General features: G+C 42.0%; 1 protein-coding gene and 1 long non-coding RNA gene across 2 annotated transcripts in view; one reads left to right on the forward strand and one right to left on the reverse strand.

Moving 5' to 3' along the window:
- Window positions 1–23,988: 23,988 nt before the first annotated feature.
- On the forward strand, window positions 23,989–24,363 carry LOC306982666. The gene is made up of 3 exons (XR_013794220.1): window positions 23,989–24,011; window positions 24,126–24,141; window positions 24,175–24,363. It is a non-coding gene; the product is annotated as an uncharacterized lncRNA (long non-coding RNA).
- Window positions 24,364–24,501: 138 nt separating this feature from the next.
- Window positions 24,502–26,214, reverse strand: part of LOC306982667 (zinc fingers and homeoboxes protein 1-like) — a 43,379-nt gene continuing 41,666 nt past the window's right edge. Inside the window, exons 13-14 of the mRNA XM_079583136.1 lie at window positions 24,723–24,947; window positions 24,502–24,584 (exon numbers count right to left, since the gene is read on the reverse strand). Coding sequence (XP_079439262.1) covers window positions 24,528–24,584; window positions 24,723–24,947 — 282 coding nt within the window. The 3' untranslated portion in view covers window positions 24,502–24,527. The remainder of the gene's footprint in view (window positions 24,585–24,722; window positions 24,948–26,214) is intronic.

Below are 26,214 nucleotides of genomic sequence, written 5' to 3' on the forward strand. Positions count from 1 at the left end.
GCCTCATACACCTCACACACACCTCACACACACCTCTCACACACCTCTCACAAGCCTCACACACCTCTCACAAGCCTCACACACCTCTCACAAGCCTCAAACTCGTCACACACACCTCTCACAAGCCTCACACACCTCTCACAAGCCTCAAACTCGTCGCACACACCTCTCACACACCTCTCACACACCTCTCACACACCTCACACACACCTCTCACACACCTCTCACACACCTCACACACACCTCTCACAAGCCTCACAGACGCCTCACACGCCTCACACACACCTCTCACACACCTCGCACACGCCTCACACACACCTCTCACACACGCCTCACACTCGTCGCACACGCCTCTCACACACCTCTCACACGCCACACACACACCTCTCACACACGCCTCTCACACGCCTCTCACACGCCTCTCACACGCCTCTCACACACCTCTCACACACCTCTCACACACCTCTCACACACCTCTCACACACCTCTCACACACCTCTCACAAGCTTCACACACCTCACACACACCTCTCACACACCTCTCACACACCTCTCACACACCTCTCACACACCTCTCACACACCTCTCACACACCTCTCACACACCTCTCACACACCTCTCACACACGCTTCTCACACACCTCACACACACCTCTCACACACGCCTCATACACCTCTCACACACCTCTCACACACCTCTCACACACCTCTCACACACCTCTCACACACCTCTCACACACCTCTCACAAGCCTCACACTCGTCGCACATGCCTCACACACGCCTCACACACACCTCTCACACGTCTCACATACGCCTCACACACCACACACACCTCTCACACACCTCACACACCTCTCACAAGCCTCACACTCGTCGCACATGCCTCACACACGCCTCACACACACCTCTCACACGTCTCACATACGCCTCACACACCACACACGCCACACACACACCTCTCACACACGCCTCTCACACGCCTCTCACACGCCTCTCACACGCCTCTCACACACCTCTCACACACCTCTCACACACCTCTCACACACCTCTCACACACCTCTCACACACCTCTCACACACCTCTCACAAGCCTCACACTCGTCGCACATGCCTCACACACGCCTCACACACACCTCTCACACGTCTCACATACGCCTCACACACCACACACACCTCTCACACACCTCACACACCTCTCACAAGCCTCACACTCGTCGCACATGCCTCACACACGCCTCACACACACCTCTCACACGTCTCACATACGCCTCACACACCACACACGCCACACACACACCTCTCACACACGCCTCTCACACGCCTCTCACACGCCTCTCACACGCCTCTCACACACCTCTCACACACCTCTCACACACCTCTCACACACCTCTCACAAGCTTCACACACCTCACACACACCTCTCACACACCTCTCACACGCCTCTCACACGCCTCTCACACACCTCTCACACACCTCTCACACACCTCTCACACACCTCTCACACACCTCTCACACACCTCTCACAAGCTTCACACACCTCACACACACCTCTCACACACCTCTCACACACCTCTCACACACCTCTCACACACCTCTCACACACCTCTCACACACCTCTCACACACCTCTCACACACCTCTCACACACGCTTCTCACACACCTCTCACACACCTCTCACACACCTCTCACACACCTCTCACACACCTCTCACAAGCCTCACACTCGTCGCACATGCCTCACACACGCCTCACACACACCTCTCACACGTCTCACATACGCCTCACACACGCCTCTCACACGCCTCACACACGCCTCACACACACCTCTCACACGCCTCACACACCACACACGCCTCACACACGCCTCACACTCGCCTCACAGACGCCTCTCACAAGCCTCACACACGCCTCTCACACACGCCCCTCGATGCGCCGCCGTTGGACCTGTTTGTGGGCGTGTCTCAGTGTCTCGTTGAGGCCAGTCCTGCTTCAAAACTCACAACTTTTACTGTTTCATAAAAAGAAAATGTTTAAGAAAAGTCAAACTTCTGCTGCTTCTGTTTCCGGACGCACAGACACCGAGCGCCGCCGCCGCCGCCACCACGGTCCACCATGGTCCACCACGGTCCACCATGGTCCACCATGGTCCACCACGGTCCACCACGGTCCACCACGGTCCACCACGGTCCACCACGGTCCACCACGGTCCACCATGGTCCACTGTGTACAACAAATACAAGGCTAGGGTCGGTCCCGGGCGGGGGCGTGGCCGGTCGGGGGCGTGGCTCGGTGAACAGCTCTGTTCTGTGTCTGCTGTATTTCAATAAAGGATCTAAAGATGAATCTGTGGCTTTGTTTATTTTTTATTATTTTATTATTTAAAGCTGCACTAATGTGGAAAACGTCACAAATTAAAACATCTCAGTTTGGCTCTGAACATTATTTACATTTGTTCCTCTTCATTATCTGTCTTATTTCTAACTGAAAACATTCATATTTCCACATTGCCGCGTCTCGTCTTGGCGCTGTGTAAAGGCCGTTTCCGCGGCGACGGCGTCTGGTTGATATTCGGCGCTAAACAAAGGTGTACGTGCAGATAATAGAGCCGTCTCTGATAAAAGTCACACACGAGGCTCCAGAGACGTGTGAGCGTTTCACGTGTCACAAAGGTTTACACATGTTTGATCAAACCCACGGCGAGGGGCGGAGCCACGGCGGCGAGATCTGAAACATGTAAAACAACGTCAGACAAAGGGCTCAGAGGAACAGCTCAGGTTTATTAGAAATCACTCAACTCAACGTAAAAGGGTTTTATCTTTATCTTTAGATTAGAATCATTCAAACAAATACACGTTTACAAATCAGCTATGAAGGCAAGTATGGCACAAACTGTTTAATGAATGATATAAATGACTGTTTATTTGTCTATTTGGTCAGGACAGAACATGTTAAAGAACATACATGGGTCTCATACACATGGCTCTCATACATGTTAAAGAACATACATGGGTCCCATACATGTTAACCCCTTAACGTCTGAACTGATTTCCCATTATATCAAAACATTTATTATCAGTGTTTTTGCTTTCAAGCTGATGCTAAATTAAGTGGAGATTGTACATTTTTATGTCGCACATACAGATATAGTGTTAGGTATGTTGCAAATCGGCAACAACAGGCAAAGGTTCTAAATGTATTAAAATGACAAAATGTATTTATTCACAATGATTACAGTTGTAAATGCTCTGTAAGATACACTGAGCACATGTGTATCAGGTGAGGATATTAGAACAGTAAACAGAGCTAACACTTTTCTCTAAATACTTGTAAAGTGTTGATTTTGAGCAGCTGATGTCGTCCTGCAGCAGCAGCACTGGTAACAGGAAGGGCATCAGGATGTTCAGTAACATCTTCATCACTGCTGTTCCTGTCATCAGTGCCTTCCCTGCTGCTGCTGCTGCTGCTTCATCACCTGATGTAGGAGGAGAAAAAAAGCACTTTATAAATGTGCAGACAATTTATCTACAAAATACAATACGGTTTTTATGACTAATTATCATATTTTGCTCCTTTCCTGAGGTTTTATAATACAAACATCAGATACCTCTATTTACCATTACTTATTTGCAAATTATATTATAATTGCGCATTATTTTCGGACGTGGAACTCTTGTTTGTGGTCCAGTAGGTCCACCTTGTGGTCGCTTTGCAAACAACACCAATGGTTTCATTTTGTTCTGTGTAAAAAAGGGAAAACTTTTTTTTAAATATCCTTGTATGTTATTGTTACAATGATTATAGAATTTCACTAAAATGGCGTGTTCTAAAACACGTTTAGCTGTAATACTTCTAAATACGACTAAAATGCGGTCACTGTGGCCACCAGATGGAGCTGCTGCAGTTTTCCTTTATGGCCTGATGTTGCTGATTTACAACAAACTGAAATCTTCAAATAACCAAAAAAAAAATCCATCACACGAAGTTCATACATGGGTCTCATACATGTTAAAGAACATACATGGGTCTGGTGCATGGATGGGGTGGAGCTCGGAGTGGGGAGGAGCCTCCTGTTCCAGGCGTGTCCTATACACGCCTTTCAGTCATGTGACTTCTGTTGTTATGGCGGCCATTTTGAATCCCGAAGTAGAAAGAGGCAGTTCAATACATGAAACAATGTCTCAGTCATTACTGGAAGAATCCACATGAAACAAAAACTGTCTCAGAGTTCATGGTCTTGTCGGTCAGTGTCGGCACATCGGCTTATTCATATATAAGTAATATATAAAACTAACATCTAAGTATTCATATATACTGTATATAAAACTAACATCTAAGTATTCATATATAACTAATATATAAAACTAACATCTAAGTATTCATATATAACTAATATATAAAACTAACATCTAAGTATTCATATATAACTAATATATAAAACTAACATCTAAGTATTCATATATAACTAATATATAAAACTAACATCTAAGTATTCATATATAACTAATATATAAAACTAACATCAGCATATTCATATATAACTAATATATAAAACTAACATCTAAGTATTCATATATAAGTAATATATAAAACTAACATCTAAGTATTCATATATAAGTAATATATAAAACTAACATCTAAGTATTCATATATAACTAATATATAAAACTAACATCAGCATATTCATATATAACTAATATATAAAACTAACATCTAAGTATTCATATATAACTAATATATAAAACTAACATCTAAGTATTCATATATAACTAATATATAAAACTAACATCTAAGTATTCATATATACTGTATATAAAACTAACATCTAAGTATTCATATATAACTAATATATAAAACTAACATCTAAGTATTCATATATAACTAATATATAAAACTAACATCTAAGTATTCATATATAACTAATATATAAAACTAACATCTAAGTATTCATATATAACTAATATATAAAACTAACATCTAAGTATTCATATATAACTAATATATAAAACTAACATCTAAGTATTCATATATAACTAATATATAAAACTAACATCTAAGTATTCATATATAACTAATATATAAAACTAACATCTAAGTATTCATATATAACTAATATATAAAACTAACATCTAAGTATTCATATATAACTAATATATAAAACTAACATCTAAGTATTCATATATAACTAATATATAAAACTAACATCTAAGTATTCATATATAACTAATATATAAAACTAACATCTAAGTATTCATATATAACTAATATATAAAACTAACATCAGCATATTCATATATAACTAATATATAAAACTAACATCTAAGTATTCATATATAAGTAATATATAAAACTAACATCTAAGTATTCATATATAAGTAATATATAAAACTAACATCTAAGTATTCATATATAACTAATATATAAAACTAACATCAGCATATTCATATATAACTAATATATAAAACTAACATCTAAGTATTCATATATAACTAATATATAAAACTAACATCTAAGTATTCATATATAACTAATATATAAAACTAACATCTAAGTATTCATATATACTGTATATAAAACTAACATCTAAGTATTCATATATAACTAATATATAAAACTAACATCTAAGTATTCATATATAACTAATATATAAAACTAACATCTAAGTATTCATATATAACTAATATATAAAACTAACATCTAAGTATTCATATATAACTAATATATAAAACTAACATCTAAGTATTCATATATAACTAATATATAAAACTAACATCTAAGTATTCATATATAACTAATATATAAAACTAACATCTAAGTATTCATATATAACTAATATATAAAACTAACATCTAAGTATTCATATATAACTAATATATAAAACTAACATCTAAGTATTCATATATAACTAATATATAAAACTAACATCTAAGTATTTTCTCTGAAAGGCGTCGAAAGTGGTGACTGTGTGAAAACATGAGCGTCCGATAGAAACGACTTTCAGGCATTAAATAAAATCACAGTTTGTGAATCCACTCAGATCAAAACCTGATGAGGAAAAACATCTGTCCATTTTCGTTTTGGAGAATTCTTACAGATGTTTAGTGAATCCAGCTGCAGCTCCACAGACACAGCTGCTCCAGGAACGTGTGTTTTTCACAAGAACACGGTGGATCAGTCATGTAACCCGTCCTGAGCAGAGACAGCGACACGCGTGTAGTTCTGCTTCACTCTGTTCAAAACGGTGTGTGATGTCATAGCACACGCATGTACTGGGAGGAGCCCAGACCCAGGACACGCTGGAGGGAACATGTCAGAACATCTGGAGAGAACATGTCAGAACATCTGGAGGAGGTCTCCCGGTGGAGGAACATGGATGGATGGAGCCCGAGTCGCTTGTTGTTCTGGGGATCTGAGGTTCTACAGCAAGAGGATAACGGAGCTGTGAACGCCTCTGGTTCCTCTGGAGGCCTGTGAGGATGAAGTGCAGATGAAGTGAAGATGAAGTGAGGATGAAGTGAGGATGAAGTGAGGATGAAGTGAGGATGCAGATGAAGCTGAAGTGAAGCTGAAGCTGAAGCTGAAGTGCAGATGAAGATGCAGTGAAGCTAATGTTCTCTGTCAGGACGCTGCAGGATAATGGAGCTGTAAACGCCTCTGGTTCCTCTGGAGGCCTGTGAAGCTGAAGCTGAGGATGAAGTGAAGCTGCAGTGAAGCTAATGTTCTCTGTCAGGACGCTCCGCGCTCTGATCTCGCAGCTCTTTACATTTAAACGTTCTCACATACGCGGCGGCGTCTCTCGGGGCCCGAGCCTTTAAGTCACATTAACCTACAGCGGCGCTCAGATCTCCTGACGCCTTTGAAGGCAGCGCTGTGATCTGCTCCATCCGGGACGTTCAGGGTCTGAACACGGGGTCGGACTGAACACGTCCCGAGAGGCGGAGGGAACACAGAACACGGGACGTTTACATTCACTGCAGTTTAGCTTCGCTCTGATACGTCTTTGTTTACTTTATTTCACCGACAATCTTTAAATCTGTCACATGAACCACGTTTCACATGATGCAAACAGTCCCTGTGTTTAATCTATGGCTTAAAGCAGTGGTTCTCAACCTGGGAGTCGGGACCCCTAAGTAGGGATGGGCGATACCACATTTTTTGGAATCGATACAATACCGATACTTTTGGGGCCTTTTTTTCTGATACCGATACTGGTCATTTCATATGAATGTATTTCAATCAATATACATTTCTAAAACTGTTTTACATAATGAACTGGTCAATTAAAATGATATTACTTTAACTGGTTAAACAACACTAATGTGAAATTAAACACATAAACATTTTAAATTAACACTTAAATGACAAACAGAACCTGAACCAGAGTGATCAGCCTGGTTCAGTTCAATCCTTTGCTGTTGTGACTGTTTTGTCTCAGAACAAAGAAATAAATCATCCTTTTGTGTTGATAATCACTGCCCCGCCTTCTTTTTACATATGCAAATTAGTATCGATGCTTTTTGCCCAATATCGATTCTTAAAAAGTAGCCGATTGGTATCAATATATCGATACTATGGTATCAATCCGCCCGTCCCTACCCTTAAGGGGGTCGTGAGACAAATGTGGGTGGTCGCCAGATCATTTAGATAAAATATACATATTTTCATTAGTATATTTGTATTAGTATTAGTATATTAGTATATATTAGTACATAGACAGAGGCTTCTCCATCGCCGCCCCCACACTCTGGAACTCACTGCCCATTCGTTCATGTGTGATTTTATTCTTGTTTTCTGTAAAGCGTCTTTGAGTGTCTTGAAAAGCGCTGTACAAATAAAATGTATTAATCTAATGTTTTATCTCAGCCTGTGTTTGCTTTTACCAGAGGGACATTATTTGATCGTAGTTTGATGAATTTTATTTCAGCCATTTCTTTTTTTTCTTTGTTTTTTTAAGAATTATGTGGCTAATGTTCCTGTTTTTCACGGTAAGACCCGGGCGGGGGTCACGAACCCCTTTACCTGTTATAATGGGGCTCCAAGAGGTTGAGAACCACTGGCTTAAAGTAACTGCCTAAGTCATTTTGTTTTGTTAAAATGGCAATAAGAGAAAAACAATGTGTTTCCTATAAAACGTCTTTTTAAATGTTTTCCAAAATCAAAACAAAAATGAGTTAGGCAATTATGCTATGTGGCTAACGATACACTTATACTTATATATATATATACAAGTATAACACCTGCGAATCAGACCGTTTTTTTGTGTTTGAAGAAAGCGGCACTTTCATAAGCGTTGTTTCCATCGTGCTCCTTTTCAATCATGTATGAAAAAAATCATGTGCAGTTGTTGAAATGTGAAAACATGTGACTCACATGACTGAAATAAATAAATAATATTTCAGTGTCATAAATGAAACTCATGGATGGTTTTGTGTCTCAGTTTGATTCACTGACATGAATCTCAGTCTGGGATGATCAGTTTCAGGTTAAGGGAAAAACCACTGAAAAGGATGTTCCACTTTATTAAGCAGATCATCATTTTCAAGCAATAAGGGAAAGAAAAAGGGTCTTTCTGCTGATGAAAAGCGTGAAATAGTTGAATGTCTTGGTCTAGGTATGAAAACCTTTGATATTTCAGTAAAGCCGTGTTTTCCCGAACAAAATCCTCTTCCTCATGACAACGCCCCATGTCCTGCTGTAAAGAAAACCTCTGCATCACTGGCTGCTCTGGGGATAAAGGAGAGAAACTCATGATGTGGACCCCCTCCTCCCCTGACCTCAACCATATTGAGAAGCTTTGGAGCCTCAACAAAAACACTTCTGTGAGGGTGGGAGGCAGTTTTCATCCAAACAGCAGCTCTGAGGTTATTCTAACATCCTGCAAACAAATCCAAGCAGAAACTGTCCAAAAACTCACAAGAATGTTGAAGCTGCTCAAAGAAGCTCCTCTGTCCTAGATGTTTTTAATTGAAATTTCAGTAAATATGACCTCCTAATGCTGCAAATTCAACAAATGACCATTTTCAGTTAATTACAAGCTTTAAAATGTATTGAAACCATGAGTTGCAGAATAATTTGGAATAGTGGATTTTGAGTTTTTACTATATTTATTTTTGAAATAAATACTGTTTTCACTGGGAGATTTTTCACCCACATTTAAATGATCCTCTACCAGTTACAGACCAGTGTTAATGTTGACAACGTATTTTAATTTAGTTTTAGTCTTTTGACGAAAATGTAATTCAATTTTAGTCTAGTTTGAGTCGACTAAATGTCAGACTAGTTGAGTGGACTTTGCATTGATAATATTGATTCTAATCATGTTTAATGTTGTTCCTCTGCTTCATGTTTCTGCTCCACATGAACAAAGCTCAGAGCTGATCCTTTCACTGCAAAAAGTATTTCACTAGATCCGTAAAAACATCTCAGTTTCAGCACAATAATCCACATTTTAGTTGTTCTGACTGGTTAAGAAGTTGTTGGTCATTTGTCCCAGATTATTTCACTTGTTCTGAGATGTTTCTGACTCGTTTCGATACATTTCGTCCTTATTTCAGGTCATTTTCTTTGCCAATGGGGAAAGAAAATTGGTCTTATCTCATTGGCAATTTTACTTTCTTATTTCAAGCGAGATTTACCCGAGAACTGGGCTGAAATGTCCTCAAACAAGCAAAGCGAACTCGGTCCGATCAGGAAAAGTGTCTAAATGAGTGAAAACCGCTCAAAACAAGAAACATTTCCTCAATTCCAGTCATTGAAATTTGACAAAAAAATGACAAAAAATGACAAAAAAATACAAAAAATGACAAAAAAATGATGAAAATTTGACGAAAATGAGAAAAAACTGAAAAAAAACCTGAAAAAAACCCTGAAAAAAACTGAAAAAAATAGAAAAAATATACAAAAAATGACAACAAAAAAAGACAAAAATGTGATAAAAAAATGACAAAAAAAAATAGAAAAAAATGATAAAAAGTTAAGAAGTTGTTGGGCATTTGTCCTGGATTATTTCACTTGTTCTGAGATGTTTCGGACTCGTTTCGATACATTTCGTCCTTATTTCAGGTCATTTTCTTTGCCAATGGGGAAAGAAAATTGGTCTTATCTCATTGGCAGTTTTACTTTCTTATTTCAAGCGAGATTTACCCTAGAACTGGTCTGAAACGTCCTCAAACAAGCAAAGCAAACTCGATCCGATCAGGAAAAGTGTCTCAATGAGTGAAAACCGCTCAAAACAAGAAACATTTCCTCAGTTCAGGTCATTTAAGACAATGCTTGATTGAATTGACATGATCTGAGGCTCTTTCAGACGCTCAACACTAGTGTGGATGATTTTAGTTTCTCCTTTTCACTTTTATTTAGTCTGATTTTAGTCGAAACATCTGGACATTTGAGTCACAGTTTTCGTCTCATGAGAAACTTTGACTTTAGTTTTACACAGTTACAGACGTGACAGTTTAGAAAATCTTAGAAAAAGTGATTTCCAGAATAAAGTGGAGGCGTGAAGATAAAATGTCTTATTTTCCGTCTAATCGGGGAAAGTGGTTGAAGCCGCGATGGTTCAAAGCGTGTCTGATCAAACGCTGTGAGTAACTGGATGAACGCGGAGTCAGTGAACGCACCGCGCTCTCATCTCGCGGATCTGAAACGTCCTGACGGCAGCGAACGCACCTCTGACACACACTTCAGGCTGACGAGATCCAGGAACAAAACCAGAGCCAGAAATACTCCTGAAGAAGCTCCAGACTGAGGCGCGTGAGGAGCGTGAGGCGCGTGAGGCGCGTGAGGAGACGAGAGGCTCGGGGTCAGAGGTCGTCCGCGCTCATGAAAGTAAACAAACACGTTTAAAGCTGTCGGTAACGTTCAGGGAGAGCAGGAATCATGAAGCAGATTCACTGATCATTTCCTGCAGTTTCCTGTGACTTTAGCCACGCCCTCGGCAAAGAAAGAAATGCTCTGATATATTATTTACTCAAGGGCATTTTTTGTCGGGTTTTTGTCATTTTTTGTCATTTTTTTCATCAAATTTTTGTCATTTTTTTGTCGGGTTTTTGTCATTTTTTGCATCAAATTTTTGTCATTTTTTGTCAAGTTTTTGTCATTTTTTGTCCATTTTTTGTCATTTTTTTCATCAAATTTTTGTCATTTTTTGTCATTTTTTTCATCAAATTTTTGTCATTTTTTGTCAAGTTTTTGTCAGTTTTTGTCATTTTTTGTCAAGTTTTTGTTATTTTTTGTCAAGTTTTTGTCATTTTTTGTCATTTTTTGTCACATTTTTGTCATTTTTCATCAAGTTTTTGTCATTTTTTGTCAAATTTTTGTCATTTTTCATCAAGTTTTTGTCATTTTTTGTCAAATTTTTGTCATTTTTCATCAAGTTTTTGTCATTTTTTGTCAAATTTTTGTCAGTTTTTGTCAAGTTTTTGTCCAGTTTTGTTAATTTTTTGTCATTTTTTCTGTAATTTTTTTGTCCATTTCTTGTGACATTGTTGTGACATTTTTGCCACTTTTACCAACAATTTTTCGTCACTTTTTGTCACATTTCCATCATCGTTTTTCGTCTCAGTTTTGTTGCTTTTTTCCAGGAGCTTTTGGATTGGGGTAAAGCCAAACTGGAGAAACTGTGCTCGGTTCAGGCGGGGGTTAAGGGGTTAACGGCTCCAACAGGATAAACACACGTGTGGCTCACATGTATGAACACTGAGGAAACACTACAGTAACAGCTCTGACCTCTGACCTCTGTCACATGTTGTATCCTGTGGTTCAGGGCTTTCTCTCCTGGAGAGGTCAGAGGTCAGAGGTCAGAGGTCAGAGGTCAGAGCTGAGCTGTTGAAGCTAAATGCTTTATTTACTCCAGGCCACAATTAGAGACAGGCCTTTGTTTCTATTTGAACAAAACGGACGACCAGGAAAACGAAGAAAAACGAGATTTGTTCCATTTGCACCTAAAATATGAGGTTCATTTATTACTGAACATTTCAAACCCTCTCCCAGCCAAAGGAACATTGTTTTATTTTGTCGGGACAACAGGAAGTGTTTCGTTGCCGTTAGCGGAGCTTTGACATCAGTGTCACTCGGGCCGGACTCGGACCAGCCCGGCCCAAATGACCCCCCGCCTTAACGGAGCGCATTTTCTCCAGTTCAGCTTTACCCAAATCTAAAAGCTTCTCGCCTGGAGAGCGACAATGTAGCGCCTCATTTGAAAGCTGAGACCTACAAGAGTGAGGTCACTTTTTGTCAAGTCGCCACCGTTTTATGTCTTAGTTTTGTTGTTTCTTCATTACTTTTTGTCACTTTTTTTGTCACGTTTTTTTGGCCTTTTCGTTGCTTTGTCGTCGTGTTTTTGTTGACTTTTCATCACATTTTTTGTCACTTATTTTGATGCTTTTCTTTGTAGCTTTTAGATTTGGGTAAAGCTCGGTTAAGGCGGGACCGGTGGCCCCCCTGTGCTCCTCCTCCAGAACGGCCGCTCCGCCCCTGGTGTCGCCGCAGGTTTCTGTTTCGGATTATTTGTTGTTATCTCGTGTAAAAGGCGAGTTTAGACGGAGCGTTTGTGTTTGTGATCGATCATGAGACTGACCCGAGAGAAGACGAGACGCTCGCGCTGATGGGAGGAGTTATTTTGAGGCGTGGGACTGACCTGCACACGGAGCAGCTGGACGTGCTTTGAAGACGCGATGGAGACTTTAGTAAAACCCTTTATTAAAGTCCTGTTTCCAAATATGGTCTATTTTCATTGAGTTTTCATTTACACCAGTATGAGACAAACTCCTAACATGGGAATATTTCTACTGCTATAGTTTCTAATAAAAGCCCCGGCCTCTTGTGGAAAACAGGCCAGTATTAACAAGTGTATCTGTCTGCGGCCTGCAAGACAGAGGCGTGTCGTGTAGTGGGCGTGTCGTGTAGTGGGCGTGTCGTGTAGTGGGCGTGTCGTGTAGTGGGCGTGTCGTGAAGTGACGTCACTACACGACACGCCCACTACACGTTTCTTAAGGGGGTATGAGGCCAAGTAGCCACTAATACTATTGATAGTTTGATTCATCGGTTTGCTGCACATTCTTTGCCCAATAATGAATTTTCTGGGGCATGTCGTTGTTGTTGTCATTATATTAGTGGGAAAAATACTTTTTAAGGGCGAATTTTATGAATATTAAAGAATTAAAATTAGCCCACAAAAGCTGCCATTACTTCAGACTTAGAAAAAAAAGAACAATTTATCAATAGGGATTTGCAGTGGAAAATGTTCTCCCAGAGGAAAAATTTGCTGCCAAAATGTGGCTATTTTTAAGCTGAAGAGACGAAAATGAGATTCTCCTCTATTGCTCCTAGTGAATTTTAGGAGAAACAAATGAGACTAGAGGTGAGACCCACTTGAGACACCAGGGAGAAAGTTTTTATGGCTCCTAAAGCTTCTAAACAAGCCATAATGGAGAAATAAAGATTCAATCTCACTTAAATAGCAAAATATACATTTATTTAATGTATGCGACACAACAAATATTAGCATACATAAATAAAAACATTTTCATCGAAGGCCACCTATCGAAGTGTGAGCAGCTACAGCATATGGTCAAAGCAGTAAAACAGTCCCTCCAGGATTTTGCAGGCCTTTTTTGTTATTGTTGTAGGATAAAGTATGTGCCTGAGTTCACAGGACATTTTTCCAAAAGTTGCAATGAATCTAACGTTTCTTCCCTGTTTTAACCCTAGAGGAAAAAAATATATGTTATTGGCACATGCCAATAGTAACAAGTAAAATGGATTTCTACTGATAGGAAATAGTATTTGCAGGGAAGAAGCAAAGAAAATAGCGGATTATTCCTGGAGGAACTGGTAAAACATTAAATGGTGCAAGGTTGAACTTTAATGTCAGCTGTCTGTTAAGTTAACAAGAGTTCAATCGAGTAGAATTATTAAAGTAACAAGTTCCATCTCTAACAATGTGTGACACCCCAGTAATAAAAAAGGCTGCCCTTGGGCACCCTTCTGAAGATCCCACAGATGATATTAGATTATGCAAAGGTCCTGTGTCTTGACTTCAAGCTTTTATCCTTCTGGACTTTTTCAGTATTGCCCAAAGGTAATAGTCCATTAGTCCAGGAAAGTTGCTGATTTGTTCACCTTCTGGAAACAGTTCAAGGTTTTTGGGGATGTTCTGTTGTCATCACATTGGGGTTCAATCTTGATTTGTTAAGATGATCGGTGGCAACATCTGCTTGGTGTCCATTTTCCCTTCTTCATTCTTCTGCTGCAAAACAAACAAAAACATTTAATGTTTAATGACTGTCATCATTTCATTGCGGACCGTCCTATTCAGGTTAAGGATCAAACACATACACTTGCCAAAAGTTCCAATTACATATACAAACTGTAGTCTGTTTACAAAAGAAACATAATATACTACATCCAAATAATGCACTTAAAACAGTGCAACAACCAAAAGAAATAAGCATAAACTATTAAAAATATATAAATAACACAATTGGAGTAAACGCTATAATAAACTACAAAACTATGAGTTGAAAGCCAGTAAAGTACAGAGGGTCTTTGGAGAAGACTCTGCAGCAATTAAATATATATATATATATATATATATATATATATATATATATATATATATATATATATATATATATATATATATATATATATATATATATATATATATATTTAAATATGTTTTAATGTGTAAGAAGGACTATGTAGTCTGCAATATTAACTGGAAAATATTAAATCGGTATCTGCAAGGAAATGCAGCCAATCATTTAAGTCACCAGACCCCTTTTCCCCAGATATAACCAAAAGCCACAAGAGGAGCTGAAGAGCTGCATGCGGATTTAAAACCACTGGTGTCACATGCCTGCTCTAATCAAAAACTCACTTTTGAAGTGCTTGTAATTAAGCTGGTCGCATGGTATATAAATCTGTGTCCTGCCTCCAGCTGTACACAACCTGCAACACAGGAAAACAGGAGGACAAGTTCAGGTCATGTATTTCAGCCACGATTATGTTTAAGGAAAATACCATAAAAAGTAATAAGTGAATGAGGCATAGCCTATACTGTAAATAAAAAGCATAATGTGATAAATACTACTTACTTTTTGTAGAAACTCCTCTAGTTGGTCAACTCTCCCACTTGGCTGAGGGATAGCAGGAGCCTGGGGTATAGTAGAGAACGGTGGATGTCTCTGAGTTCAGAGGGCCGTGCATGAGGCTGGTATAAGACATGGCAATCAGATCTGAAAATCAAAACAGGAAAAAAGAATATGACCTATAGTAAATGCAAACTCAGAGTAAAAATATGAATATTATAGAAGTGTCTACAATGCCGTGGGACGCTTCTCAGCTATTTTGCTGTCACATGCATTTTATATGGACAAATTCTACTGGTTAAGGGCCAAGCGTTGGAAAACGCTTAAGTATAGAAACAATTAAAGTTTGGGAAATGATTTTGATTAGGTCACCGGCAGGTAACGGTTAGGTTTATTTAGCAATATAAAATAACGTCACAGTGTTAAATCAGGTTTGTCTTGTAATAACTAACAATTTAATTTATTTCTCAAACTGATTCTAAGTGGATATATTGATATTTTCATAAGGAGACAGCAAAATCGCAAAACGAGTTTGTAGCCAGACAGTTCTGAAGACACTGCCTAATATTACACATAAATGAATGAGAGTGAACTTACATTTCAGGGTGTATGTGGGAGTGTCTTCCTCTTCTCCCCATCCTCTTGTTTCCTTGCAGAACCATCAAGCAAAGTTAGCTGCAGGCATATTTAGTGAGAAGTGCAAAGTTAAAACACACACTGTTCTGATACAAATGTCGTTGCTTTATAGGATTATAATAATTATTATGAGAATATATCAATTGGTGTTGCTAATCTTAACGAATAATACATTCATGTCTCCACAAAGAAATGTAATTTCCGATTCCTCATTACAGCTTGTGCACACAAAGCTAACAACATTGCTAACAGCTAAGGCTAGCATAGCCGCGATCGCGGCGAAAAAAAAGTGGTTCTGGGAGTTAAATTAATACGACGACATAACTCTGGAGGTTCTGTGCTTTCCAACGCTACATGGCATGCCCATATTAGGAGAGAGTTAGTCAGTAAAACGATGCCCGTTTAGTTAGCATAGTGCTATAATACTACATAGCTTACGCAACTGTTTTGCTGCACTCGCAGCGCCTTGTAGGGAAATCAAGCCACAGTAAATAATAGGAAGGCTAAACAGAAATGAAACTTGGTCTTACCTTCAATGTTGTAGTTGGTGGATAATATTTTCCATCAGGATTATTAGTAGTTTTGCTGTATTCCGTGCGCTGCTGCTCGGTGCCACTGACCACCAGCCACTTTGGACAAATCAACCAATCAGAGCTCAGCAACAGTGAGCGACAAGGCTCCTAGCCAATTACAGGACTGATAGTGCATTTGAAAAATTGGCGCTAACCAATGACTTTGTGGCTCATCCTTGTTCAAGCTGCGAACGCGAACCCTTTGTTTGAAAAAAAGTCAATCACGACTTAGGCAATTATGCTATGTGGCTAACGACATGTTGATGGCACACATGGTATGACTCTCAGGAGAAACTAATACAAATTGCTTTCTCTGCAATGTATTAGTTCACTTCTTTAAACATTTCGTGGCCTGTTCATCTGTTCAGGGTGATGTGCATTTATTCATGAATCACTGTAACTTGTGTGACTGATTAAAACTAAATAAAACACACTTACTGTTTGCATACGGTCTGCCATTTTTCTTCCAGTTTTCGGCAGCCTAATCTCGCGTGATGTAACGTGACTTCCCTTTGTGTAGTAGGCGTGTCGTGTAGTGACGTCACTTCACGACACGCCTACTTCACGACACGCCTACTTCACGACACGCCTCTGTCTTGCAGGCCGCAGACAGACCCTTCTCAGTATTAGAGCATTTACAGTGTTTGATCTGACGCAGGAGAAGCAGGACTCAAAAACAACATTATTATGATTAAATCTGTTTTTTGTGCGTTTGTGTTTCCGTCTCTCTGATACTTTTGGTTCAGGGACTAAAGTGATGATGAAATAACAAAAGAGGCAGATCTTTGACGACTCGGAGGTTTTACTGGGATTGTTTTGGATGAAATGAATCAAATGAGTTCACGTCTGAGGGACCGGGTTCAAACCTGTCCTGTAAGAACGTGATGATCTAACAGATAGACGGTGTAACAGATAAACGGTGTAACAGATAAACGGTGTAACAGATAAACGGTGTAACAGATAAACGGTGTAACAGATAAACGGTGTAACAGATAAACGGTGTAACAGATAAACGGTGTAACAGATAAACGGTGCTCGTGGAAGCTGCAGACTGAGCTGTTCCAGGAGGATCTGGCTCCCTCTAGTGCTCCACATGTGTAACTGTTCTGGCTCCCTCTAGTGCCCCACATGTGTAACTGTTCTGGCTCCCTCTAGTGCCCCACATGTGTAACTGTTCTGGCTCCCTCTAGTGCTCCACATGTGTAACTGTTCTGGCTCCCTCTAGTGCTCCACATGTGTAACTGTTTTTCTCACTTTCTCTGTGTGGAATGAACAGAATCATTTTGTTTCTGCAGCTCTAACTTTCATGATTCACGTATTTCTGGGTTGCAGGTTCTAGAATGTGATGATGTCACCGGACCCAGCGGGGGCGGAGCCAGTTTTTCACATTACTTTCACAAGTCGTAGAAAAGAAAATGTATGAATTAGAAAAAATATCATTAACATCAGTCACGGAGTCCATGATCTGTACAAGACCAACAATGTCCTCAGAAACTAAGTATTTTTCCCTCTGTATACCAGTATATACCAGTATATACTGTTATATACTGGTATATACTGTTATATACCAGTATATACCAGTATATAACAGTATATACTGTTATATACTGTTATATACCAGTAAAGGCCTTTAGAACAACCCAGCAATAGTTGTGAGTTTCAACATCTAAAAAAGACGGGCTAACAAGGTGCTAATGAAGGAGCTAACGAGGAGCTATTGCGAGGCTACTTCCTTAGCCCCACGTTAGCCCTTCATTAGCTCCTCGTCAGCCCCTCATTAGCTCCTCATTAGCCCTTCATTAGCTCCTCATTAGCTCTTCGTTAGCCTTTCATTAGCTCCTCATTAGCTCCTCATTAGCCCTTCATTAGCTCCTCGTTAGCTCCTCATTAGCCCCTCATTAGCTCTTCGTTAGCCTTTCATTAGCTCCTCATTAGCTCTTCGTTAGCCTTTCATTAGCTCCTCATTAGCTCCTCATTAGCCCTTCATTAGCTCCTCGTTAGCTCCTCATTAGCCCCTCATTAGCTCCTCATTAGCCCCTCATTAGCCCCTCATTAGCCCTTCATTAGCTCCTCATTAGCTCCTCATTAGCTCCTCGTTAGCTCCTCATTAGCCCCTCATTAGCTCCTCATTAGCTCCTCATTAGCTCCTCATTAGCTCCTCGTTAGCCCTTCATTAGCCCCTCATTAGCCCCTCATTAGCCCCTCGTTAGCTCCTCATTAGCTCCTCATTAGCCCCTCATTAGCCCCTCATTAGCCCCTCGTTAGCCCTTCATTAGCCCCTCATTAGCCCCTCATTAGCCCCTCATTAGCCCCTCATTAGCTCCTCATTAGCCCCTCATTAGCCCCTCATTAGCCCCTCATTAGCCCCTCGTTAGCTCCTCATTAGCTCCTCATTAGCCCCTCATTAGCCCCTCATTAGCCCCTCGTTAGCTCCTCGTTAGCTCCTCATTAGCTCCTCATTAGCTCCTCGTTAGCTCCTCATTAGCTCCTCATTAGCCCCTCATTAGCCCCTCATTAGCCCCTCGTTAGCTCCTCATTAGCCCCTCATTAGCCCTTCATTAGCTCCTCATTAGCCCCTCATTAGCTCCTCATTAGCCCCTCATTAGCTCCTCATTAGCTCCTCGTTAGCTCCTCATTAGCTCCTCATTAGCCCCTCGTTAGCTCCTCATTAGCCCCTCATTAGCCCTTCATTAGCTCCTCATTAGCTCCTCATTAGCTCCTCGTTAGCTCCTCATTAGCCCCTCATTAGCTCCTCATTAGCTCCTCGTTAGCTCCTCATTAGCCCCTCATTAGCTCCTCGTTAGCCCTTCATTAGCCCCTCATTAGCCCCTCATTAGCCCCTCGCTAGCTCCTCATTAGCTCCTCATTAGCCCCTCATTAGCCCCTCATTAGCCCCTCGTTAGCTCCTCGTTAGCTCCTCATTAGCTCCTCATTAGCTCCTCGTTAGCTCCTCGTTAGCTCCTCATTAGCTCCTCATTAGCTCCTCATTAGTCCTTCATTAGCCCCTCGTTAGCTCCTCATTAGCCCCTCATTAGCTCCTCATTAGCTCCTCATTAGCCCCTCATTAGCCCCTCGTTAGCTCCTCATTAGCCCCTCATTAGCTCCTCATTAGCTCCTCATTAGCCCCTCATTAGCCCCTCATTAGCCCCTCATTAGCTCCTCATTAGCCCCTCATTAGCTCCTCATTAGCTCCTCGTTAGCTCCTCATTAGCCCCTCATTAGCTCCTCGTTAGCCCCTCATTAGCCCTTCATTAGCCCCTCATTAGCCCTTCATTAGCCCCTCATTAGCTCCTCATTAGCTCCTCATTAGCTCCTCATTAGCCCCTCATTAGCTCCTCGTTAGCCCCTCATTAGCCCTTCATTAGCCCTTCATTAGCCCCTCATTAGCCCTTCATTAGCCCCTCATTAGCCCCTCATTAGCTCCTCATTAGCTCCTCATTAGCTCCTCATTAGCCCTTCATTAGCCCCTCATTAGCCCTTCATTAGCCCCTCATTAGCTCCTCATTAGCTCCTCATTAGCCCTTCATTAGCTCCTCATTAGCCCTTCATTAGCTCCTCATTAGCCCTTCATTAGCTCCTCGTTAGCCCCTCATTAGCCCTTCATTAGCCCCTCATTAGCTCCTCATTAGCTCCTCATTAGCCCTTCATTAGCTCCTCGTTAGCTCCTCATTAGCCCTTCATTAGCTCCTCGTTAGCCCCTCATTAGCCCTTCATTAGCCCCTCATTAGCCCTTCATTAGCCCCTCATTAGCTCCTCATTAGCTCCTCATTAGCTCCTCATTAGCCCCTCATTAGCTCCTCGTTAGCCCCTCATTAGCCCTTCATTAGCCCTTCATTAGCCCCTCATTAGCCCTTCATTAGCCCCTCATTAGCCCCTCATTAGCTCCTCATTAGCTCCTCATTAGCTCCTCATTAGCCCTTCATTAGCCCCTCATTAGCCCTTCATTAGCCCCTCATTAGCTCCTCATTAGCTCCTCATTAGCCCCTCATTAGCTCCTCATTAGCTCCTCGTTAGCTCCTCATTAGCCCCTCATTAGCTCCTCGTTAGCCCCTCATTAGCCCTTCATTAGCCCTTCATTAGCCCCTCATTAGCCCTTCATTAGCCCCTCATTAGCCCCTCATTAGCTCCTCATTAGCTCCTCATTAGCTCCTCATTAGCCCTTCATTAGCCCCTCATTAGCCCTTCATTAGCCCCTCATTAGCTCCTCATTAGCTCCTCATTAGCCCTTCATTAGCTCCTCATTAGCCCTTCATTAGCTCCTCATTAGCTCCTCATTAGCTCCTCATTAGCCCCTCATTAGCTCCTCATTAGCTCCTCGTTAGCTCCTCATTAGCTCCTCATTAGCCCCTCGTTAGCTCCTCATTAGCCCCTCATTAGCCCTTCATTAGCTCCTCATTAGCTCCTCATTAGCTCCTCGTTAGCTCCTCATTAGCCCCTCATTAGCTCCTCATTAGCTCCTCGTTAGCTCCTCATTAGCCCCTCATTAGCTCCTCGTTAGCCCTTCATTAGCCCCTCATTAGCCCCTCGTTAGCTCCTCATTAGCTCCTCATTAGCCCCTCATTAGCCCCTCATTAGCCCCTCGTTAGCTCCTCGTTAGCTCCTCATTAGCTCCTCATTAGCTCCTCGTTAGCTCCTCGATAGCTCCTCATTAGCTCCTCATTAGCTCCTCATTAGCCCTTCATTAGCTCCTCATTAGCCCCTCATTAGCCCCTCGTTAGCTCCTCATTAGCCCCTCATTAGCTCCTCATTAGCTCCTCATTAGCCCCTCATTAGCCCCTCATTAGCCCCTCATTAGCTCCTCATTAGCCCCTCATTAGCTCCTCATTAGCTCCTCGTTAGCTCCTCATTAGCCCCTCATTAGCTCCTCGTTAGCCCCTCATTAGCCCCTCATTAGCTCCTCATTAGCTCCTCATTAGCTCCTCATTAGCCCTTCATTAGCCCCTCATTAGCCCTTCATTAGCCCCTCATTAGCTCCTCATTAGCCCCTCATTAGCCCCTCATTAGCTCCTCATTAGCTCTTCATTAGCTCCTCGTTAGCTCCTCATTAGCCCCTCATTAGCCCCTCATTAGCTCCTCGTTAGCCCCTCATTAGCTCCTCATTAGCCCCTCATTAGCTCCTCATTAGCCCCTCATTAGCTCCTCATTAGCTCCTCGTTAGCTCCTCATTAGCTCCTCATTAGCCCCTCATTAGCCCCTCATTAGCCCCTCATTAGCCCCTCATTAGCTCCTCGTTAGCCCCTCATTAGCTCCTCGTTAGCTCCTCGTTAGCCCCTCATTAGCTCCTCGTTAGCCCCTCATTAGCCCCTCATTAGCTCCTCGTTAGCCCCTCATTAGCTCCTCATTAGCTCCTCATTAGCCCCTCATTAGCCCCTCATTAGCCCCTCATTAGCTCCTCGTTAGCCCCTCATTAGCTCCTCGTTAGCTCCTCGTTAGCCCCTCATTAGCTCCTCGTTAGCTCCTCGTTAGCTCCTCATTAGCTCCTCATTAGCCCCTCATTAGCTCCTCGTTAGCTCCTCATTAGCCCCTCATTAGCTCCTCATTAGCTCCTCGTTAGCTCCTCATTAGCTCCTCATTAGCCCCTCATTAGCCCCTCATTAGCCCCTCATTAGCTCCTCATTAGCTCCTCGTTAGCTCCTCATTAGCCCCTCGTTAGCCCCTTGTTTTGTCCCGTGGCTCTCACCCGTTCCTCTGGGTTTCGTCCCTCTTCACGGCGCCCTCTGCTGGAGGAAATGTGACTTCAGTAAATAAATATAACACGTGCTTTCAAAATAAAACCAATAATGATCCACAGTTTCCTATTCACGTTTTATTTTGAAACAAAGTTGATCAGAAAAAGGAGGATAATAAATAACTGATTCTGACACACGTATGTGACCCGGCTGAAGCGTGACACACGTATGTGACCCGGCTGAAGCGTGACACACGTATGTGACCCGGCTGAAGCGTGACACACGTATGTGACCCGGCTGAAGCGTGACACACGTATGTGACCCGGCTGAAGCGTGACACACGTATGTGACCCGGCTGAAGCGTGACACACGTATGTGACCCGGCTGAAGCGTGACACACGTATGTGACCCGGCTGAAGCGTGACACACGTATGTGACCCGGCTGAAGCGTGACACACGTATGTGACCCGGCTGAAGCGTGACACACGTATGTGACCCGGCTGAAGCGTGACACACGTATGTGACCCGTACGTCATCGCTGTTGCTGTTGTACATGTTTCTCCTGAACCACAGATTGAGAAACTTCAGACGTTTCCATAGTAACCCCTTCAAACTGATGTCCAGAGCTCACGGTGCGTTCAAGGACACTGGACACAAACTGATATTACACCTAGTAAAGTCAGTAACGGCGCCCCCTGGTGGCCGAGCAGCTGCCGGTGCTTCGCCACAGCTTCACGAGTCGTATGTTTTTAAATCTGAGCGCGGCGTTTCAGCGACAGACGAGGAAATCTGTGAGTAAAATGGCCTCCGAAATAAAAGACTTCGAGCTTTGAAACTACAATATAATATATGTTCAAATGTGATTTAAGTAAAAAGGAACAAAAGCCTTTTCATAAACATGAGAAGATGATGGAGCTCATTTTCTTTTTTTTCTTTTTTTATACAGGCTTATATTGGTTTTCTGCTCCAAATCTCTCAGCAAAGTCTCCAGTTCAGCTGCTTTTATTTTGGAGGCTGATGAAGTGAAACATCGTTAATTTCTGATTTCTTCTTTTCTCATAGATTTTCAAGTTAAAACAAACTCTTTTCCCCGTCACTCGGCGTGGTAATATCTAACCCTGACCTGGTTTGGAGCAGCTCTGATGTAGCGTTAGCGCGGCACGAGCTAAGTGTTGTAGCATTAGCCGTGTTGTTTTATCCCAGTGGTCTTGAACGCACCAGCAGCACTGAAAACACAGCGTAAGGACCATAGTTATATATAAAGGATAGATGTGTCATACGCGCTGCTGGCCAGTGGAGGGCGACGTCCGCACACGGCGGCCATCTTGCTCACTCGTAACAGTGGCTTGTACTTTTAAATAACCAGAACTTGCTTTACTTTGTTATAAACCTCAGGTGTCGTTATGACACTGCAAACATATGAATAAAAAAGAATCTTTATTTGAACATGTTCCATTCAGAATCATAGCCATGTTAACATGTTAACATGTTAACATGTTAACATGTTAACATGTTAACATGTTAACATGTTAACATGTTAATAACGTTTGTAACGAGATTACAGGACTCGTGTTTCCCTGTGGCAAGATGGCCGCCCGCTATGCAGGAAGTGACTCCGCCTTAAGACATCTGGCCTTTATATATATCTATGGTAAGGACGGTTAGCATTAGCTTTAGTTAGCTACAGCTAGCTAATGCTAACTGTAGCCGCTAGCGTTAGCCTGCCCTTATTCATTTGTCTTTTATCCTTTACGTGACTTTATGGAGTCGCCGTCACCGCGGCAACAGCTGGGACGAGTTAACGATGGATCTGACATTTTATCTTTTTTATCTTTTTTCATTTGGAAAAAACTTTATAAAGAAAAAAAACTTTATAAAGAAAACACAGAACAACAAGTTTGGTTCATTTTAAAATCTGTCAAAAAGTCTGGTTTCAGAGCGAGCCCCGGGTTTAAGGTGGACTGAGCTGTTTAAGGTGGACTGAGCTGTTTAAGGTGGACTGAGCTGTTTAAGGTGGACTGAGCTGTTTAAGGTGGATCTGGTTTAAGGTGGATCTAGTTTAAGGTGGATCTGGGTAAAGGTGGATTTAGTTAAAGGTGGATCTGGGTTTAAGGTGGATCTGGGTAAAGGTGGATTTAGTTAAAGGTGGATCTGGGTTTAAGGTGGATCTGGGTAAAGGTGGATTTAGTTAAAGGTGGATCTGGGTTTAAGGTGGATCTGGGTGAAGGTGGATCTGGGTTAAGGTGGATCTGGGTTTAAGGTGGATCTGGGTTAAGGTGGATCTGGGTTAAGGTGGATCTAGTTTAAGGTGGATCTGGGTTTAAGGTGGATCTGGGTTAAGGTGGATCTGGGTTAAGGTGGATCTAGTTTAAGGTGGATCTGGGTTTAAGGTGGATCTGGGTTTAAGGTGGACCCTTGAGTTTATCTGCTGTGACTGAAATGAAAGGACCGGAGCCGCCTTAAAAACCACGTGACAAAATCCAAAGGTCTTTTTTCTGTACAAAGAGTTGAGTAAAAACAAAGTAAAAGATAAACGAGTCCAGACGGAAACAAACACGTCTTTATCACGAGTCACTCAGAGTCTGCCCAGAGACGGCCTGTGATTGGCCCGCCTCCTCGGCCTGTGATTGGCCCGCCTCCTCGGCCTGTGATTGGCCCGCCTCCTCGGCCTGTGATTGGCCCGCCTCCTCCGCCTCCTCGGCCTGTGATTGGCCCGCCCCCTCGGCCTGTGATTGGCCCGCCTCCTCGGCCTCCTCCGCCTGTGATTGGCTGGTTTCTTCCTGCTCCTCGTCAGTCTGTAGGTTCTCTCCTGTGTCGTCAGAGTGAACGTCGTCCTGAAGCTCCATCTCAACATCTCCTCCAGGATCTGCTGCTGGTTCTTCAGGCTCCTCCTCCTCTGGCTCCTCCCCCTCTGGCTCCTCCCCCTCTGGCTCCTCCCCCTCCTCCTCAGCCTCACCTTCTGGCTCCTCCTGCTCCTCTTCCTCCTGAAAAAACATGCTTTTGTCACTATAGTGGTTTTGTCTCTGTTTTGTAGTGTTGTAGTGGTGTTGTAGTGGTGTTGTAGTAGTGTTGTAGTGGTGTTGTAGTAGTGTTGTAGTAGTGTTGTAGTAGTGTTGTAGTAGTGTTGTAGTAGTGTTGTAGTGGTGTTGTAGTAGTGTTGTAGTAGTGTTGTAGTGGTGTTGTAGTAGTGTTGTAGTGGTGTTGTAGTAGTGTTGTAGTAGTGTTGTAGTGGTGTTGTAGTAGTGTTGTAGTAGTGTTGTAGTAGTGTTGTAGTGGTGTTGTAGTAGTGTTGTAGTAGTGTTGTAGTAGTGTTGTAGTAGTGTTGTAGTAGTGTTGTAGTGGTGTTGTAGTAGTGTTGTAGTAGTGTTGTAGTGGTGTTGTAGAGGTGTTGTAGTGGTGTTATAGTAGTGTTGTAGTAGTGGTGTAGTAGTGTTGTAGTAGTGTTGTAGTAGTGTTGTAGTGGTGTTGTAGTAGTGTTGTAGTAGTGTTGTAGTGGTGTTGTAGTGGTGTTGTAGTGGTGTTGTAGTAGTGTTGTAGTAGTGTTGTAGAGGTGTTGTAGTAGTGTTGTAGTGGTGTTGTAGTGGTGTTGTAGTGGTGTTGTAATGGTGTTGTAGTGGTGTTGTAGTGGTGTTGTAGTGGTGTTGTAGTGGTGTTGTAGTGGTGTTGTAGTAGTGTTGTAGTAGTGTTGTAGTGGTGTTGTAGAGGTGTTGTAGTGGTGTTGTAGTGGTGTTGTAGTAGTGGTGTAGTAGTGTTGTAGTAGTGTTGTAGTAGTGTTGTAGTGGTGTTGTAGTAGTGTTGTAGTAGTGTTGTAGTAGTGTTGTAGTAGTGTTGTAGTAGTGGTGTAGTAGTGTTGTAGTAGTGTTGTAGTAGTGTTGTAGTGGTGTTGTAGAGGTGTTGTAGTAGTGTTGTAGTGGTGTTGTAGTGGTGTTGTAGTGGTGTTGTAGTGGTGTTGTAGTAGTGTTGTAGTAGTGTTGTAGTAGTGTTGTAGTAGTGTTGTAGAGGTGTTGTAGTAGTGTTGTAGAGGTGTTGTAGTAGTGTTGTAGTGGTGTTGTAGTGGTGTTGTAGTGGTGTTGTAATGGTGTTGTAGTGGTGTTGTAGTGGTGTTGTAGTGGTGTTGTAGTAGTGTTGTAGAGGTGTTGTAGTGGTGTTGTAGTGGTGTTATAGTAGTGTTGTAGAGGTGTTGTAGTGGTGTTGTAGTGGTGTTGTAGTAGTGTTGTAGTAGTGTTGTAGTGGTGTTGTAGAGGTGTTGTA

Source organism: Gobius niger (assembly GCF_951799975.1).
Source record: "Gobius niger genome assembly, contig: SCAFFOLD_62, whole genome shotgun sequence".
Taxonomy (NCBI): domain Eukaryota; kingdom Metazoa; phylum Chordata; class Actinopteri; order Gobiiformes; family Gobiidae; genus Gobius; species Gobius niger.